Genomic DNA, 20,151 nt, shown 5'->3' with positions numbered 1-20,151 from the left:
GCAGAGCCATTTGTGCCAGCACACAAACTGCAGGCAAACTTGCCTCACTGCGCATGCGTGCGCCTCACAGCTGATTTTCTGCCCATTTGAGGCCTGTTTGGTCACTTCCTTATTTCCGGAAATACCGGAAGTGACAAAACGGGCCCATTTTTCTGCCTGCAAAAGCTGCAGAAGCTTTCCTCAAGCCTCTGGGAGGCCGAAAAAGGCTTCAAATGGGCCCAAAATCAGCTGAGAGGCGCAGTGCAGATAAGGGGGTGGCGTAGGGGCATGGGTGGGTGTGTACATTGCCTTCTGGGTGCTGGCATGCAAGAGGACACACAGTTTTTGGCACAGGAGCCCAAAAAGGTTAGCCTTTAAGGTTAACCACTGTTCTAGTGTATATGTTGGCAGAAGAATTACTTGGTCTGTAAGATACCTTTAGCTTTTGTAATATTATAGGAAAAAATGCACTTTCCCAGAAACATATTCAAAAGTTTTTCATACGGGTAAGGTAAAGAGGAGCATAGGAGGGAAATATATTTCACTATAATACAGAAGCAAACTGAACATGATGGTGAGTGTCATAATCTTGTATTTATATCTCTAACATTTTTACCTTCATTGGAGAAATTCTCCTCTTGATGCCAATGGGATTATTTCTTTCAGTGGAGTTGGGCAGGTCCATCAGGATAGCATCCAAAAGATTCTCTGAGAGCTTCAGATTTTGTTTTGCTACAAAGATACTCATGCTTTAAAACAATGGCTTTTTTTAAGCTTTCTAGCATTTGCTCAAATGAATTCAATTTATCCTTTTTACGCTTATTCTAAATACTATTTTAACTCTTCATTCCAGAATATGAAGGGTTAAGCTTCAAAGACGTAGCGTCCAAGATAAGTGAAATGTAACACAATATTATTCTAAAACACCATCACAATAAAAACAAATCAAACACATGGAAGCAGCAGAGTAAGCCAGCATAACACTTGAGCAAATATGTCTGTACTGCACCAAAATAATAGTGGTTCCCCTGGTGAGTTTCAGAGGAAGGTCATTTTAGAGGTAGAGGTGTTCCCACAGAGAAAACTATCTACTTAGTTTTTATAGAATTGTCTTCCACCAGTGAAGGAACCCAGGGAGAAGTATCTAGAATTGCACAGGTACTTCAATGGGAGATTGAAATGAGGCTGTTGGTATCAGCATCTCTTCCAATTTTGCTGAACTAAAACTTCTAATGGCCATGGTAGTTGATCTCACTTGTCATACAGGTAGTCCTCGAATTACGACTATAATTAAGACTAGAAACTTGATTGCTAAGCAAGGCAATTGTTAAGTGAGTCATGCGCAATTTTACAGCACCTAAAAACTATATGAATATACCCATCTTAATCATGATTTCTACACCAATAAAAATAGCAAAATATGCCTATAGGGGAAAATATAGGGGAAAAAGGAAGACACAGCTGCAGAGCTTCTAAAAGGGGAAAGGTTAAGATAATTGATCTATCCTTAGTGGCACCCAATATATATGCACCACTGTGGAAATGCTTGTATTGGAATCAATGGCAGCCCCTTTACATTAGCCCTGAGGTCTGATAAAATACCTGTGTATGACTAAACCAGTCATTCATGATTTTGTGTTGTTGGCATATGAAAATCAGTTGGATGTCTAGAAGAAATTATGATATTTCCGTTCTGTTAGTAATAACTTGGATGAAATGTGTGACAATTGTAGCTATGGCTTAATCAAAACAAGGGGCATAGCCCAAAATAACCATTTTCTATTTTTTATTTTCTCTCTTTGAAGCATTCTCTTTTATCCTTCTACTGTAGTGACTGAAGGCTTACACAAATAGATCTTGACAAAGGCTGGTTTGTCGAGGCCTTCTGAAATTAAATTGAGGGAAGCTTACTGTAGACAGTAATGAACTATTTAGATCAACAATTTGATTTGGTATGAAGCAGCTTCTTATTAGCTTGCACAGGCTGAAAGGAATCTTTGAATGGTAACCAGAAGATTATATGATCACTTGCCAGTAGTTTGCTTATAACACATGTGCTCATCGTTTCTTTAACATCTCTTCCCCCCATGCACTATACCCAAGACTCTTGAGACATTCAGTTTGTAATCATAGGATTACCTTTTGCCAGCTCATTCAGTGCTTTGGAGTTGTCTCTTCTTTCTTAGTATTGTCCACATTTGAGAAGCTGCATGAAAACTACTGTAATCACTAAAACATTTTCAGATACAAAGTTCAAAGAATGAGTAACAAGCCCAAAATAACAGGGTAGAAAACATCCCGATTTTTACAGAACCGAACTCTTGAATGCATGCCCTTGCAGACATCTCTGTCTATCAATCACGTGGCTTTATATAGCAGCTGAAATGCTGCACATTTGATGAAAGAGGTAACAAATTGTCTACAGCACATTAGAAGTATATCTTTCTCTTAAGGCAAGTTGCTAGTCAATTAGGAATTGGTTTATAATTACTGCAAGCTTCAAAAGAATTTATATTAAACTGTTATTTGTTATTAACTTTGTTAATCTCCTGAAGAATAAACTAAGGGTACTATTATTTCACTGTACAAAAATGAGTTGAAGAGAGCAATTCTGTATGAAACAGTTTTAAAACCATTTAATATCCAGAAGATAGAATATTTGTTGATCAGTTTGGGCTGATAGAGAAAAACCCTTCAATGGGATATAAAATACCAATATTTAATTATGGAAAAACACTGGGGAAGGCATGTAGAGGTCTGTCAGTACAGAATGAACTAAACAGATTTGTCTGCTTTCTTATGATTTTAACTGGAACTCCTATATTCAAATCATACAGTTTGAATACAGGAGTTCCAGTTAAAATCATAAGAAAGCAGACAAATCTGTTTAGTTCATTCTGTACTGACAGACCTCTATGTGTGCTTATTTAAACAATTCTTTTTTTTCTCTTTCCCTAGTTTTGTAAAAAAGAAATCAGCATAAAAATTTCAATTCAGCTGTATTTTGAACATGGGGTATTTACTGGTGTTGAATCAAGCATTGCTATGAGGGTAGATATCAATTAGATGCCTATACTAGTTACCTTGGAAGTGATATATAACATTTTTGAACTGCTGAGCACTAAAAGCAAGATTGTGTGTGTGTGAGAGAGAGAGAGAGAGAGAGAGAGAGAGAGACAGAGACAGAGCAGGCTAATGAATTAACTGAAGTTGAAAGAGGTCTAGCGCATTTACCATCTTCATGCTTTTGCAGAATATTTTAAAAGTCTCTGTTCAGACTCTCTTAAGCTTTCCAATTTGGAGACCCATGATGGCAGATTCCAGTGGATGATGACACATTGCAGTTGATAGTCTCCAGATCTGCTTAGAAGTTGCAGAAGGGCCTCTTGATGGCTAGGCTGACTGTGATGCAAAACTCTCTGTCTCTAGAGGTCAGCCATTCCCTGGATTTCTTTGGGGGGGGGGGGAGGGAAATCTACCCACATTTCACAGAAAGCAATCCAGGTCCTTAAAGTCTACTAAACCACATAGTTAAGCACTTTGTACTTAGTTGTAAAACATTCCTGCTTTGTTGAAAGTCAGTGATATTAAACCAATGGGCTTGGATTAAATAGCTACAAATTTGTCTATGTTATGTCTTTGGGACTGGTTGGAGTTCCCAACCAGGTCCGCTGTTTAGGCGGGAGCATCAGCAGCTCCCATTGGTTGGCTCCGTTTGACAGTCGGCTATAAAAGCCGGCTGTCGAGCAGAGCCAGCCGTTGTTGTTCGCTAGCAGTCTGCCTTGTTAGCTGGCAGACGAGACAACCCTTTATTCCCTTGAATAAAGTCTGTTACTTGTATGCTCTGGTCTAAGCCTCGTCCGTTCCTTCGCTCCACAACACTGGCGACGAGGATGGGATGTGACATACAGGCTAGCCAGAAGCACCCAAAACCAAAAGAGCTGAAACCACGGTGTTGAATCGTAGCTGCCTCGCTCACAGAGAGCTCGAGCTCAAACCGCTGCGATCGGAGCTGAAAGTCACGGCGCTGACAGCCTTAGCCGCCTCGCTCGCAAAAGAGCGCGTAATTCAAACCGCTGTCGTTTGAATTCAAATCTCGCAAGCAAAGCACGGCGCTGTAGCCACAGTCGCCAACGCTCCCCAAGAGAGCGCGAATTTCAACCGTTACCACTGAGCTGAAGTCATTGAAGCTAGTACGGCGCTGTTAGCCACCGCCGCCAACGCGCACTGAGAGCGCGAAATTTAAACTGCCTTCACGAGGGCTGAAACTCACGGAGCGAGTCTTGGGCGCTGCAGCCACAGCCGCCAGCGCTCACAATAAGCGCAAATCCAAAGGGCCACGATCACCCAGAGAGACAGCCTAGTCTACCAAGAGACTGAGGGTCCCAAAATGAATGCCAATCCAGCATTCCCACCATTCAAACCCAGTGAGGAAAAATGGGACTCCTATAAGAACCGCTTCAATCACTTCCTGGATGCCATTGGTCTGGCTGATGCTGCGGAACATAGGAAGAAGTCATACTTCCTAAGCTACTGTGGGGCTGAGGTCTTTGACACCGCCACGGCGCTCTTCGCACCACGTGAGATCAGAAACGTCCCGTGGAACGAAATACAGGAAACACTCTCTAACCATTATTCCCCAAAACCTTCACAGATCGCAAGGCGTTTCGCGTTCAGGATGAGGAAGCAAGCCGAGGGGGAATCCATCAACCAGTACATGGCAGCCCTGAGGACAGCCGCTCTTCAATGCAAGTTCAAGAACTACTTAGACGACATGCTTCTTGACCAACTCGTCTGCGGGGTAAGAGATCAGAGACTCCAACAACGTCTACTGGCCAGGAAAGATCTAAATCTTTCCCAAGTGGTGGAGGAAGCCCTAGCTGCTGAACTGTCCATCCAGTCAGCAGCTGAGATTCAAGGCACCGCGCCAAAGCCTGGCACTTCCACCGTCCACTCAGAGGAGGTGATGAGCGAAGCTGACCCCTCTGAAATTGCAGATGTCCATCGCCTAAAGCAGCTGAAACAGCCACAGGTAGGAGTGAGACAGAGAAACAGCAGTGGCCCACAACAGATCCCTTTGTGCCTAACCTGCGGGGGTTCCCATTCACGGGCATCTTGCACATTCAGAAACGCCAGCTGCCTTAACTGCCACAAGAAAGGTCACCTTGCAAGAGTCTGCCAGGCAGCACGCGCTCCTCCCCAGAAGTTTCCCTCATCTCCTAGCCTCCAAAGGCAAGTAGAAGACTGTTACATGTGTTACCACGCCAACCACACGTCCCAAACTCCTAATAAGATTAAACTCTCTCTCTTCCTAGAAGGTAAACCTTGTACCATGGAGGTGGACACCGGTTCAGCGCTCTCAATCATCTCCTGGGATACGCTGAAAAAGATTCAACCCAGACTGACCAGGAAGCAGCTGCAAAAGTGCCACCTCACTCTGAGAGACTATCAAGGCAAGAACATCCCTGTCCTCAAGAAAGGCAAGTTCCTTGTTAAATTCCAAACCTTCAAAGGCCATTTGCCTTTAGTGGTGGTTAATGGTACCCTCCCTAGTCTTCTGGGGTTAGATTGGTTCCCCTCTCTTGGCCTTAATATAACAGGGATTCATGCTGTCTCAACTTCTGATGTAGACACATTGTTCTCTGACTATTCAGATGTTTTCAGTAGCGAGCTGGGTTGCTACAATGGCACACCCATCTCTTTCTCCGTAGACCCCCAGGCAGTTCCTGTCCGCCTGAAATTCCGTAGAGTACCTTTCGCCATCCGCCCCAAATTAGACGCGGAACTAGACAAACTTCTCAAACAAGGGGTAATTGAACCCACAGATTTCGCCAAGTGGGAGACCCCCATTGTCACCCCACTCAAAAAGGACGGTAGTTTGAGAATTTGTGCTGACTACAAGACGACACTTAACCGTTATCTCCAGGTTAGCGCTACCCTGTTCCAGTCATCCAGCACCTATTGCACACTTTCGAACCCGGCACCATTTTTGCCAAGCTAGACATGTCACAGGCATATCAACAGTTCCCTGTCGACAGCCACACAGCAGACTTACAAACCATAGAGGGGCATTCAGGTGCAAACGCCTCCAATTTGGCGTTAGCGTGGCCCCAGGTATTTTTCAGTCACTAATGGAGAGAATTCTCCAAGGTCTTCCAGGAGTAGTCCCCTACTTTGACGATATTTTGGTCTCAGCTATGGACAGGCCCCAGCTCCTCCAGAGGGTTAGGGCAGTATTGGAGAAGTTTAGACAGCATGGTCTCAAACTCAAACGGGAGAAGTGCACCATCGCCACTAGACAGGTGGACTTTTTAGGATATAGACTAGACGCCTCAGGCATCCACCCAGTGGAGTCAAAAGTAAAAGCCATCCATGAGGCACCCACACCTACCAATAAAACGGAACTACAAGCCTTCCTGGGTTTATTAAATTTCTACGCTTCATTCTTACCACACAAAGCTTCAGTCGCTGAACCTTTACACAGGTTATTAGATAAAGACACTCCGTGGCACTGGGGCCCCAAAGAATCCCATGCATTTAAAGCGATCAAATCTCTGCTCACCTCTGACGCCGTTTTAATTCAGTTCAACCAACGCCTTCCCTTGGTCTTGGCCGCTGACGCATCCCCTTTCGGGATAGGAGCTGTCCTAAGTCACAGACTCCCCAATGGCACCGAGGCGCCAATTGCTTTTTTCTCCAGGACCCTTTCCATGACTGAAAGAAACTACAGCCAGATTGATAAGGAGGCTCTGGCTGCAGTAGCGGCAGTCAAAAAATTCCACGAATTCCTTTTTGGCCACCATTTCGAACTCATTACCGACCACAAGCCACTTTTGGGACTTTTATTGGGGGACAGGCAAACTCCACAAGTTCTTTCCCCCAGGATGACTAGATGGACATTGTTCCTGGCGGCCTATTCGTTCAAGCTGGTCTATCGCCCCGGTAAGACTTTAAGCCACGCAGATGCTCTCAGCCGCTGCCCCTTGCCGACCCCAGTTGAAGACCCAGCTCCGGTGCACGCGATCTTCGAAGTCAATGAACTTAAGCTACCTGTAACTGCAGATGACATCGCGGCACACTCCAAGAAAGATAAAATAATCGCCCAGGTTCTGGACTGGGTGGGGAGGGGGTGGCCGGAAACAAAGTGTTCAGTTGACTTTGTCCCATTTAAAACACGTCAACAGGAATTATCAAAACTCCAGGGATGCCTGCTGTGGGGTACCAGAGTCGTCATCCCAACCACTCTTCGCGTGCCCATACTGAAGGTACTGCACGAGGGCCATCCAGGTATCGTGCGAATGAAGGCATTGGCTCGCAGTTACGTATGGTGGCCCGGGATGGACGATCAGATCGCAGAGTGGGTAAGCTCCTGTAAACCCTGTCAGGAATCTAGGGCAGCCCCACCAGCAGCCTCACCCACAAAGTGGGAAAGCGCCAATGCCCCATGGTCACGGTTACACATCGACCTGGCTGGGCCTGTGCATGGCAAGACTTTCTTGGTGGTCGTGGATTCGTATTCTAAATGGATAGACGTTGCCTTGCTCCCCACGACCACCACACAGGCAGTTGTCAAAGCCCTGACCCGACTCTTTGTGACTCATGGGCTCCCAGACACGATAGTCTCCGACAACGGGCCGCAGTTCACGTCCTGCGAATTTAGCATGTATGTCACGAATCTGGGCATCAGACACGTCCTCACGGCCCCCTTTCACCCTGCTAGTAATGGGATGGCGGAGAGAGCTGTCAGGTCGGCTAAGGAGGCACTAGCCAGATTCGGTCAGGAAAACTGGCATTCCAAGTTATCCCGTTTTCTCCTCAGCCAGCATACAACCCCATGCACTAGCACTAACAAATCCCCGGCTGAACTCTTAATGGGGAGACGTTTAAGGACTACTCTTGACAGGCTGCATCCTCATTACTGCCCTGATACCCCTTTGGGCTCTGACAGCCAGGTGCGAGACTTTGCCTTGCAGGACCCAGTCTTTGCAAGGAACTACGCAGGGGATCCATTGTGGGTGCCAGGACAGATCGTGGCAATCACCGGTCCAAGGTCCTACCGGGTACAATTAGAAGACGGTCGCGTGTGGCGGAGGCACCTGGACCAACTACGCAGGCGGCGGAATGACCGGACCAGCAGTGAGCCGAATCCACCAGCCAGCCCTCGAGTCCTCGCCCAGGTTCCAGAAGGGAATTTCCTGAGGGACCAGACATTCCCATTCGAACAGAGTGAGCCGAGAACGGACCTAGACTGCCGACCCGAATCTCCATCACATCCACCCAGCAGGAGCACCGACCATCCAAACCGAGACGTTCTGCCGAGCCAGCCCGAACGAGGGGAGACATCTCATTCCCAGGATCCAGTGCCAAACCAAGAGGACACCACGGCGGCCTCGGAGCCGTGCTCCATGGACTCGATGCCCACCAGCAGTTCCCCTGAGCTTCGACGTTCGGGTCGCCAGCGCAGTCCACCATCATACCTCAAAGACTATGCATGCGCCCAGCTAGGGGGGAGGGGTGTTATGTCTTTGGGACTGGTTGGAGTTCCCAACCAGGTCCGCTGTTTAGGCGGGAGCATCAGCAGCTCCCATTGGTTGGCTCCGTTTGACAGTCGGCTATAAAAGCCGGCTGTCGAGCAGAGCCAGCCGTTGTTGTTCGCTAGCAGTCTGCCTTGTTAGCTGGCAGACGCGACAACCCTTTATTCCCTTGAATAAAGTCTGTTACTTGTATGCTCTGGTCTAAGCCTCGTCCGTTCCTTCGCTCCACAACAGTCTATTTATGACATAAGGGGAATTCATTCCTGATACGCTGATCCTGATATAGGCTTTGGATAAAGGAAGGCCATTTTTATACAAAATTAAATATTGCTGAAGCAAGTAAAAGATTGTGACTTGCCAAGTTTTTTTTTATACTGGCAACAGGCACAGAGTATTTTTCGACATGCATAAATGGATTTATATAAAATTCCTCGCTTGTTGTTCAGACAAAAAGATTTGAGTCTGAAAACACTGTTTGGCCTTTCGTGTTATTTATGGCTCATCCCACCAGTTCAGTCCCCTCAGAATTGAAGAAGCTTCTTGAATGAGAAACTAAATGTTTCCATGGGTTTGGGAAAGCTCATCCCATCCTTTGCCAGTTTGGATCCCAATTCACAAACAAATATATTATCTCATAAGCTTTAGTGGGTCTCAGACCATTTCATCTAATCCATGGAATATTTTCTTGAGAAAGAAATATTGTGTTTTATTTACATGCAGCTTTCCATAATGTATATAAAATTATGTAATGTTCTTCATTTTATTCAGACTAGATTCACACAACACATGTGTTGTTGAATCAGTCCATTAATGTAGATTAATTGTGCTAAACCATAAAAACCTAATCAGGAGTAATACATTGTGCAAACATGACTGCTAGTTTATAAAGAGCTGGTCTGCTAATTATTCCATTAACACAAGACAATACATGGAATCTTAAACTAACCAAACTAGCATATTTGTACAATGCTCTAAGTCTAAGCCATAAAAACCTAATCAAGACTAATATATTGTGCAAACACAACTGCTAGATTGTAAGGACCAGGTTTGGTATGCAAATATAGCTCAGTATTTTGTCAATTTATATTCCTTAACTATTCCACACAGGATCTTTCTAATTAGGTTAGGTTAAGGGGGAAATCCTTTACTTGTATTCACATGATAAGAATAAAGTAGGTATTGTATTTTCATTAAAGAGATATTATACATTCCTGAAATGTAGTCATCACAAAAAAGATTTTAAAATGATGTATTATAAATAAATACCATATGATAAAAATAGCCTGCTTTGTTAGGTAAATATATTTGGAAAAGCCATGCAAATTAAGTTAATATCAGTGGAAAGAACTGTTATATTTAGATTTTAATATGTTCCCCACATATTCTACAGCTTTAATTGGAGCCTGTGATAAACATTGGTAACAGTAGTTGCATCAGCAACCATGTCCTTCAACAGGATGGAGGGGTAGTTCTAACTATTGTTAAGCTGTCTCTTTTGCATAAATGTTTGCATTTAGAAAAGGTGGCTTGTTATCTCATCATCTTGACATATTTAAATAAATTAGCATTTAAATAAATTAGTTCATCTATTTTAGACTTTAAATATCCCATAATAATTATATGTAATGACATTAGTTGCAAATGAAATTGCTCAGAATCTTGTTCAACTCGGTTCACTTTTAGCTTTCTATCCATCTTCAACAATGAAGAGACGGAAGCGATAGATAGCTTCTGCTTTTTAGGATCAATAGTAAAGGCACAAGCAGTCACAAAATATGTTTCATACCAGCATTTTGTAGAACAGCCAGGAAGACCTTGGAAAAGATGCTGTGAGATCAGAATACCGAGGCAATATTATTTTCTGTAACACTCTATGGAAGTGAAAGATAGACTTTGAAGAAGCAACATAGAAAGATTATCAATGTTTTTGAAATGTGGTATTGGCAAAGATTCCTGAGAATACCACAAATAAACAAAAACACAAGCAAATAGATTATGGAAGAAATCGACTCAGATTTTTCACTCAAAGCACAAATGCTGATGCTCAAATCAACCTACTTAGACAAATTGTGTGAAGAAGTCTGTAATGCTGGAAAAAATATAAGGTAAAGAGAAGGTAGATGGACTCAGTTGCAATGAATTACAGCTTTAATGAAGGCCAACCTGGCATTAAGTAGCAACAGCCCCATCCCTTTGGATATTCTGAAAGGGTTTCGAGACCTGGTTGTGTGATTGGACCTGGTAAACCAGTGGAACCAAAGACTTGGCTAGATGACTCCACTGTTGAGGGGGGCATTTTTTATTCACTTGGATTGTATTTTGGGTTATTTTGGGGTTTGGGGGATATTTATTACTCTGTTTTTTATATAAGCGCCTCGGTGGCGCACTGGTTAAATTGCAGTACTGCAGGCTACTTCTGCTGACTGCCAGCTGACTGCAGTTTGGCAGTTCGAATCTCCCCAGGCTCAATGATGCAGCCTTCCATCCTTCTGAGGTGGGTAAAATGAGGACCCAAGTTGTTGGGGGCAATAGGGTGACTCTGTAAACCGCTTAGAGAGAGCTGTAAAGCACTGTGAAGTGGTTTATGTCTAAGTGCTATTGATATTTGTATTTTATTTCTATACACACACACACACACACACACACACACACACACTACTGTTGTGCATCACCCAGAGTCACAGTTCATGAAATATGCAGCTATATAAATGTGATAAATAAATAAAAATTAATAAATAAACAGCTGCAGTGCAGGACTTCCAAAGCTCCAGATCTTGGGCTGAACATTGGAATCAGAGCCACTTTCCCTGAGAGTGGGTTGCCCTGTCTCCTTCATTTTTCCCCCTGGCTCCCACCATTGAATTTTCAGCTTTAACTCCGACTGTACTTGCATTTGAATGTCTTTTCAAGGAAACTTCAGTGTTTTCTTTTGCGTAACTATTTTTATAAATAATGAGGTTGGCCATTCTGAGAGGCAGGCTGGCCAGCAGCCGATAAATAGTTAATGGAACAAAATAAAATTTAAGAAGGATTTTTTTCTCAGATAAGAAAAGACATTTAATAACTCTGGATGCTTTTGCTCATAACAATTCCATAGCTGTGGTCTGCAGCCCCCCAGGGGCTTGGCACACAGAGCTGTACTTGGCAGGCTTCCCTGTAGATTCACCAAATCTGAGTCAACCATGGTCAGTTGCAGGCCTGCACAGTTTTAGCAATTCATGTAAAGTCAAGACCCTTGAAAAGAAGGGAGATGACTGGTTTGGGCATGTGGGAGTTTCCCCATCATTCTGGGAAAATGTGTGTGTGTATGTGTATCTTAGACTTAAAATAGACCATTCAGAAGACTGAAGTTAGATATAATTTCAGAGTATGTTTAGTTCTCAATTTACCTGTTAGTCTCTATCAATATACTTGTTCCCAAAATAAATCTGATGTCAGAAATGGATTAGGAAACTGGAAGAACATATTGATTTTGTAGGACAGTGCCACTGAGCTTCACGTGTGTTGTTACTTTAAGCCACACGAGGCAGATATGCCTTAAACTGTGAAGAAACTAAGCTACTGTTTAAGATATAATATATCTATGTCCTGTGGCTTAAGACATTGGGTTGGGTTGGTAAGTATCATGCTATATGGGTTAATCAGCTTAATAGTGTAAAGAAAGATTATACCCCCAAATTGTTTTGTCTGATAACCACTATTGGTTAGACCAGGGGTGTCAAACTCAAGGCCCAGGGACTGGATCCAGCCCAAAGGTTGCTTAGATCTGGCCTGCGGGGCCAACCTAGAAACAGTGAAGGAATGGCCTGCAGTGCCTCTGCCAGAGAAAATGGAGCTAGGGAGAGTTGCATGCAGCCCTCCTGAGCTCCATTTTCACTGGCAGAGGGTTGCAGGAGGCTGTCGCAGCCAAAAACGGAGCTCAGGAGCCCATTTTCTCTGGCAGAGTGCTCAGGCCACCACAGACGCCCCCAACTCAAGTGACGTAGAGCTGTCCACGCCCATCCTATGGCCCCCTGAAGTCAAACACAACCCTGATGAGGCCCTCAATGAAATTGAGTTTGACACCCCTGGGTTAGACAATTATTATTAAATATATTCTATATTTAATTTCCTTACAGAATCATAGAATGGAAGTCTTGAAAGAAATCTGGGGAAATCAAATTCACAAAATGTACATAATTTCATTTCAGCAGATCTTAGAATTCATCTGAATTCTATTGCATGTCTACAGCAGAAACCACTGGTTAAAGTATTAAGTTTACACTAATTGATCTACCATTTCTGTACAATAGTATTGCCACTGCATTTGCAAATGTGAATTTTGGGATCGAAGTCAAAGCTTTTGACAATCAAAACCAATGAATTCTACTCAAAATTCAGGACTTGGGTCTATTAACCAAGGATGGAAGGAGGAACACATTTATTTGTTTTATTATTTATTTATGGTATCTGAAAAGGCTCCAGAGGAGTGGGGCAGAGAGAAAAGATCCATTGATTACTTGGTAAAAGTCAGATCTCAGCTTTTGGCTCATAATACCTGACATGTAACTATGCCCTTCTGACATAATGTCTAGCATATTTTTTTAAATTATCCCAAAATTTAATATGGAAAGTAATCCTTTAAAAAAACATGAAATAGCTATTTGCTGGACCTAAATTTTAGGGAAACATAAATGCCTCTTCTACAGTTGCGGAATTTCCTATTCCTTAAAATAAGATAGGCATGATTTCAATTGCAAAAATTATGTGGACATAATACTATATTTAACTAAATCAAAGCAAAACAGACATCTTTGGATGAGATTCTTTCTACTCCTACACCACAATTGTGTCCCCCTCCAACCTCACCCAATACTGCTCCAGAAGGTTACTTACTCTTTCCAGAACTAGACTGGAATCTTATCTCTATTTGTGCAACTTTGGATGGTATTCATTTTATATGTATTTAAGTAATACTGTAGTCATATCTACAAAACTGTGAAACTAATTGCACAAATGCAAGGGAGTTTTATTCTACTCAGTATAAGCATCTCAGAATTCAGTGCTACTGGCTTATTGCCAATTGTTCTTAGAATGCATAAGACTTTGATTTCTTCTGATTTCTAAATCCTCATATTGCATAGCAACACTGCAACTCTAGGGAGTCATTGAAGCATCAGCCTTTGCAACCCAGATCACTGTTTGGAACAAGAATTGTATTATTGTTGTTATTTTCAATATTTGTTTAAAATAGTCTTTTCAACATCTTCATCCATTTCAAATCGTAAGGTGGGAGAGAACTTAAGTAAGACATAGCCCACTGGAATAGTATCATGTATTTACGGGATTATTTTTCTTGGCATGCAGTTTAGGCTTTACATGGGATGCGGCTGAAACCAGATTAGCTTCTAGTGCTAATGAATACTCACTAAGAATTTGCTAGTCCTGATGAGTCATTGTATATGCTTACAAGTTTGTTATTTTAGTGTAATGATGCAAATTCTACAGATTGTTCCAACACTCCTCTAGTATTCTCTATTTAAGAAAGAACAACTGTGAGCACTTATTTTTAGAATTTGCTCTGCAGCTGCTTCCAAACAGTGTCCACATTCCATGTGCTTCTCCAGTGTGTAGAAATATGTTGTGTCACACTGATCTAAAGCTTTGTGCAACCTTTCTCTATTTCAGCTTTGGTTTGCATTCGTTAATGGATTCTCTGGGCAGATTTTATTTGAGCGCTGGTGCATTGGGCTCTACAATGTGGTAAGTGTTCTCCCCCCTCCACCTCCACTGGATAACAAGCCAAACTGGGAATAACATTCCATGCCTGTTCATGTCTGTGCAGTTTATTTCATCTGATCCTTTCCATTGGGCTATTTCACTTGGGCTTACTGGCCAGTAGGCCTGAACAAAAATAGAAAGATTTTGTTTTTATTCCTGATCTGAAATAATTCCTTAAAAATTTAAATAATTCTTTAAACCTAGCAAATGCCTCCACAATTTATGGCCAACCAAGTCAAAGTGGTCCCATCAACTTTCAACAGACTTGACAATCGCTCAGGAGACAACAGGGTATGGTTCAATTGTCTTTAGAATAGAATTCTACTTTCATTCTAAAATAGGACACAGTTCAGATACAGCAGAATAGTCTCCTTTCCCAGGGTCAGAGACTGCAGTCACATGGAACAGCCGCAGTTGAGGTCACCAGAGAGTGGAATTTTCACAGAAGTGAGCAAAACTAATCGGGAGGATGGATGGATTTCAAGAGTTGGAATAGAAGTGGCAAACCATGGTTTGCCTACTCCTTAGATAGAGAACTGGCTCTTGAGAGCATTTTAATAGAGGATATGCAGTCATTTTCTCTGATATGTCACTATACATGCTGATGGCTCATCTTTACTAGCTGAGTCAGCTGTTGTCACATAATTATCACATAGCTATCCTGATGTTTTAATAATATTATTTTAATATTTAATAAGCAATCTAATTTAGTTGATATGACCCCACTCATTGGAGAAGACACTGGAGACACGACATTTCGTCATGCTTGATTAGTTCATGATTAGACAAGGAAAATCACCCATTAAATGTTATTATCAGTCTCAAATAAGCCTAACCCAAAACTAATCTACCAAATTTCCAGTATAAATATTTACCATCATAAATATATTTCGTTCAACACTAATTAAAAAAACAATATCCCCAGAAAAGATGAAAATACTGCCTAATTCTAAGATTCTCATGCAATTTTTCTAAAACAAAGGAAGAATAACACTAACACTAAATGGTAATCCAGATATTTGGTATCCTTCTATATTCAATATTAATTTATCTACCACAAAACATTAAAAATGTTCAAGTCTGATTAGTAAATATTACCATTAACCTCGAGGAATCTCAGCTGCCCTATATATTAGAATAAACATTCAATCCCATCCTCCATCTACACCTTAAAACGTAAGATTACTTTTAATGATAAAAGTTAACCCTAAATCTGATGCAATTCCCAATTTTACTACCAGATCCAAGAAATCCTAATTCTTCCCCTAATCTGCCCCCCAAAATGACAAATATTTAAACCAAGAATCACTCACCACTCTATAGAAGCTTTAATTTAAGCTTAACAATGTTTTGATTGAATGTGTACCACTTAGTTGATGTCAACATAGATAGACTTGCTTCATGACAATCACTCTGTCAACTAGTATTTCAGATCTTCCAATGATGCACGCATCACCATGAGCCATGGTGGCGCAGTGGTTAGAATGCAGTACTGCAGGCTACTTCTGCTGACAGCCAGTTGACTGCAGTTCGGCAGTTCAGTTCTCCCCAGCTCAGGGTTAACTCCGCTCAAGGTTGACTCAGTGTTCCATTCTTTCAAGATCAGTAAAATCAGGACCCAGATTGTCAGGGGCAATATACTGACTCTGTGAACCACTTACAGTAGAGAAGACTGTAAAGCACTGTGAAGTGATTTATAAATATAAGTACTGTTGCTATCACTACCATAAGTGAGTCCATCCACTTTGCTGTTGGGCATTCTCTTTTTCTCTTTCCTTTCCTCTTTCCAAGCATTGTAAGCTTCTCTAGAGTCCTGGGTCTGATGTATAACATAGTGTCTGAAGTATGATAAACTGAGCTTCATAATTTGCACCTCAAGTGAAAATATCTGGGTTGATTTGTCTACTAATCCATTTGTTTGATTTTTTTAACTAAACATAAAATTTAAAATGAATCATTCATTCATTCACTGTAACTAATCTCCATATCTCTTATCTAAGGATTCACCTTATGCACAGAATGTACATACTGGATTTTACTATCAGCATCAAGGAAGCATTAATGTATTCCTATCTTTATGTAAATGCCAGTATAAATATTCAACCTAAAAGATGCACAGTTCTAAAAGCACATATTACATTTTTCCACTAGTGTCAAGGAAGCAGAATTTTAAACCTAACCTCAGAAATGCCATTTTAAATATTTAATACAATACTCTCTCCACACTTGTACCTCATCCCATGTAAATATAAGGCTACAATTAACTATTTAAAAAAAACTGTTCGGGATTAGAATAGTAGATATTAAATATTCCTCAAGGAAGCTGAACCCTAAGACTAACTTCTACAGAATACCAAAATTCAAAAATTAAAGGTAGCTTAATGTAGGGGTTCCCAACTCTCAGGCCTCAGACTGATGGCCTGTTAGGAACCGGTTCGCTCAAGCATCAGGCCAATGAGCGAAACAAACCTCTTCAGCACATGCCCAAATCTAGGTTGTACACAAAACCATCCCTGGCCCATAGAAAAATTGTCTTCAACAAAACTAGTCTCTGGTGCCAGAAAGGTTAGGGTTAGGGTTAGACCACTGGCTTAAGGTGTATTCTGAATTGCCTTATTAGCCGTTGATTCAGAGGCCTCTTTTTTATTTTTTATTTCATTGAATGGAAATCACGGGACACTTTTCTTCAGTTGCAGCCTTCTGCTTTGCTATCCAGTGTCGGGGTTCCAAGTAATAAATCCATTGCAAGCAACACTCCAAAGCAGGTGAATTCCTCAAAGAATAGCTTTTTGGAAATATCATATTGGCACATATCTGGTGAAAACTAACTCTGAAGGGCCCCTTGGTTTTTCACCTAAATAAAAGTAAAAAAGAAATTCCCTCAACCCCAAACAATCAGTCACCTGGCCCAATCACTGCAGCATCCACTGGTCTGGTGACATCACTCCTCTTTCATTCGGCCAGGTGTGAGAATGTCCTTGGTTCCCAGGAGAAAATCTTGAGAAAGTATTTTATTTTGACTACACAAGCCCAGCTATCTCTAATCGCCCCTCCCTATCCCTCGCTCCAGTGTGGCAACACTGAAGCTCCAAGATGGCTTCACCCTGGTCAGCTTCAGGGTTGACATCCAGCACATTATGATTAAAAACTTATCTGCTTCAGGCATCTAACTTAGATTCAGCACAACTGAATTTAGTAAAGCTGGTGGTGTGGATTTTAACAATGTCGGGATTCTTTCCAGGTATGACGTATCCTTTTCAACTTGCTTATAAAGTTAATGGGCTGTTATTTTTAATTACTGCCTTTGTTTTTTCTAGATTTTCACAGCATTACCTCCCTTCACCTTGGGAATCTTTGAACGATCGTGCTCGCAGGACAACATGCTTAGGTTTCCCCAGCTCTACAAAATTACTCAAAATGCTGATGGGTTCAATAGCAGGGTAAGAGGCAATGTTTACCTAGAGGGAAGGATTAAAAACAACAGGGCTATAATAGCTTAAAGCTGAAATTTTAATTTACAGCTGCTATTTCAGATTGAACACCCTGAAATGATTAATCCTTAAAGTTCATCCTTAATAAATGCTGGGTCTGGTAATGGTAGTAAATCAGCTTCCAGTTGTGATTCGTGATCATGGCACACTCAGTTGTGGTTTATCTAAAATGAAAGAAGATATTTACAATCACCTCACAGCCCTAACAGAAAAGAAGGCCTGCATGGTAGAAAAAAAAACAATGTTTATGTTTTTTATGGTTCATGAAAATTCAGATTATGGGGGAAGATTACATGCAAAACAATCCTATCAGAAAATACTAATATAATTATATATCTAGTAAAGAGTAAGAATTAAAAGGCTCTGAAAAAATAGACAAAGAAGTATCATTATAGCTCAGGGTCTCAAACTCAAGGCCTGCGGGCCAAATTCGGCCCTCGTGGTACTTAAATCTGGCCTGTGGGCCTGGCCTGGAAATAACAAAGGCAGTCAGTCCATGTGTGATCCCCACAGCCCATTTTGCTTGGACAGCCTCCTCCAACACCCTGCCACCAAAATGGGGCACGGGGGGCATGTGCAGCCTCCGTAACCCATTTTTGGCCTGGACTGCCTCTGACAGCACTTTGCCAGCCAAAATATTTTGACCAGCAGGGTGTTATTTGGGTCGGCAGGGAGTACATCCTGTCTCCCCCTCCCCCCACTCCTGTGGCTGGCCCGCAGAGGAGAACTACAATGCTGATCCAGCCCTCATTTGACACCTCTGTTATAACTAAATGCGTCATCAACAAAAATGGATTGGGGCAACTCGCTGCAGCCATCTTGCTGCAGCCAACTCACCATGGCCAACTTGCCATAGGATAACTCATTACCTGACAATTCAAAAAATACAAAAGTTAAATTAATTTCAAAGGAACTTTGGCCAATAATAATAAAATAAAGAAGTCAATCCAGAAATCCAAGAGTTACAATAATTTTGATGTAAATGTGGTTACTGATAATAAAAGTATCTGAATGAAATTATTAATACAGCATTGAATTGTCCCAGGATGAGTTGTCCCAAGGCAAGTTGGCCATGCCATATTGTCTCTGGCTAGTGGGTCATGGCAAGTGGGTCATAGCCAGTTGGCAATGGTGAGTTGGCTATGATGAGTTGTCCTAGATCCCACTGAAAAAGGCCTCTTCCTCATAAACATCTCGATTTTGCAGAGGGGGGTTAGTTGCAAAAAATAACCAGCTAAAAATCTTAATGGATACAGGTTAACAATCCAAGTTCCATATCATTAGCTATGAAAGACTGTCAAATGTCAGAAACAACACAACCACAACATTCTATACTGACATTTCTATCTGGAAATTCCAAATGATCTCACAGTACCAACAAGCCCATATTAAAAGACAATGAATGTCATCAAGCATTAAGTTGAGCAAGACCATGTTAACAAATAACTCATGTAGAAATCCAGTACATTACTCCCCGGTCAGTGCTGTCAGAGTTTGGGTTCCCAAAATAAGAAATACTCAAATCCATGTAGACACCTCCATTTAAGAATAGGTTGAGCTTTCTTGTACCGAGGAAATGCAATTTATATATTCATGCTTATATCTTTCTTATTTTTAAAGGCAGCTCAACCCTAGGAATAGGTACAAAATTTATGATAGTGTTTGGAATAACCTAAACTTTGAATATTAACTTCTAAGAGCTGGTTCTCATTATCTTTTGAGCCACGGCAACTAGACTGTCTACAACATTGGCAGTATTTTGGCATCCAGCTGCAACAGGGTATAAAAAAAAGTCTGCTTCATTTAGTATGTTGAATTGGCAGGAGTTCTGCTTGCTAATTCCTTCCAAAGGATGATGACTCTCACTGGATGAAGTCCCCGCTTCCCTGCTGCAAGTTGAAAAGGTCAGGCATAGGGTTCCAAATTGGAATATTAGCCATATACGTTTATAAGAGCCTCTATGCTTGCGTATGAATTAATCAATATCATTGTGTTCTTTGCAACAAGTTCCAACAGATTTGATACTTGGCGATGAAATGTTCCCACACTTTTACCAGTTGCCTTTTCACCACTTCCTCTCCAGAGATTCTAGGAAAAATATTGAGATGACTTTATTGTTCCCTTCAGGTTATAGGTTTAAAAAGATGTTTCAGGGAGATACGCAGGTAAAGTTACACTTAATATTTTCTTTTCATATTTTGGAGAATTTCCTCCATTCTCAGTTTTCATGTTTTATTAACCTACTCTGTCTAATAAAACTTCAGCACTTCAGAGCTTAAAGGACAGAAAAGGTCTAAGATTGTGCTGGAGGTTTTAAGATTTCAAAAGATTATATTTTTTTTCATGTGGGATCTTAATGAACTTAAGCATAGCATAAGAAACTTTGA

General features: G+C 41.6%; 1 protein-coding gene across 30 annotated transcripts in view; it reads left to right on the top strand.

The window, feature by feature from the left end:
* The window catches only part of ATP8A2 (ATPase phospholipid transporting 8A2), a 346,608-nt gene that overhangs the window by 228,764 nt on the left and 97,693 nt on the right, over positions 1-20,151 (top strand). For all 30 annotated transcript variants that reach the window (XM_087937192.1, XM_026708935.2, XM_026708941.2 and 27 more), the window contains 2 exons: positions 14,181-14,255; positions 17,591-17,713. In XM_087937192.1, the coding sequence (XP_087793318.1) occupies positions 14,181-14,255; positions 17,591-17,713 (198 nt within the window). The remainder of the gene's footprint in view (positions 1-14,180; positions 14,256-17,590; positions 17,714-20,151) is intronic.

The sequence above is a fragment of the Pseudonaja textilis genome, chromosome 7, assembly GCF_049901715.1.
Source record: "Pseudonaja textilis isolate UNSWEBS1 chromosome 7, rPseTex1.2, whole genome shotgun sequence".
Classification (NCBI taxonomy): Eukaryota; Metazoa; Chordata; class Lepidosauria; order Squamata; family Elapidae; genus Pseudonaja; species Pseudonaja textilis.
This window is presented reverse-complemented; position numbering and strand designations above follow the sequence as displayed.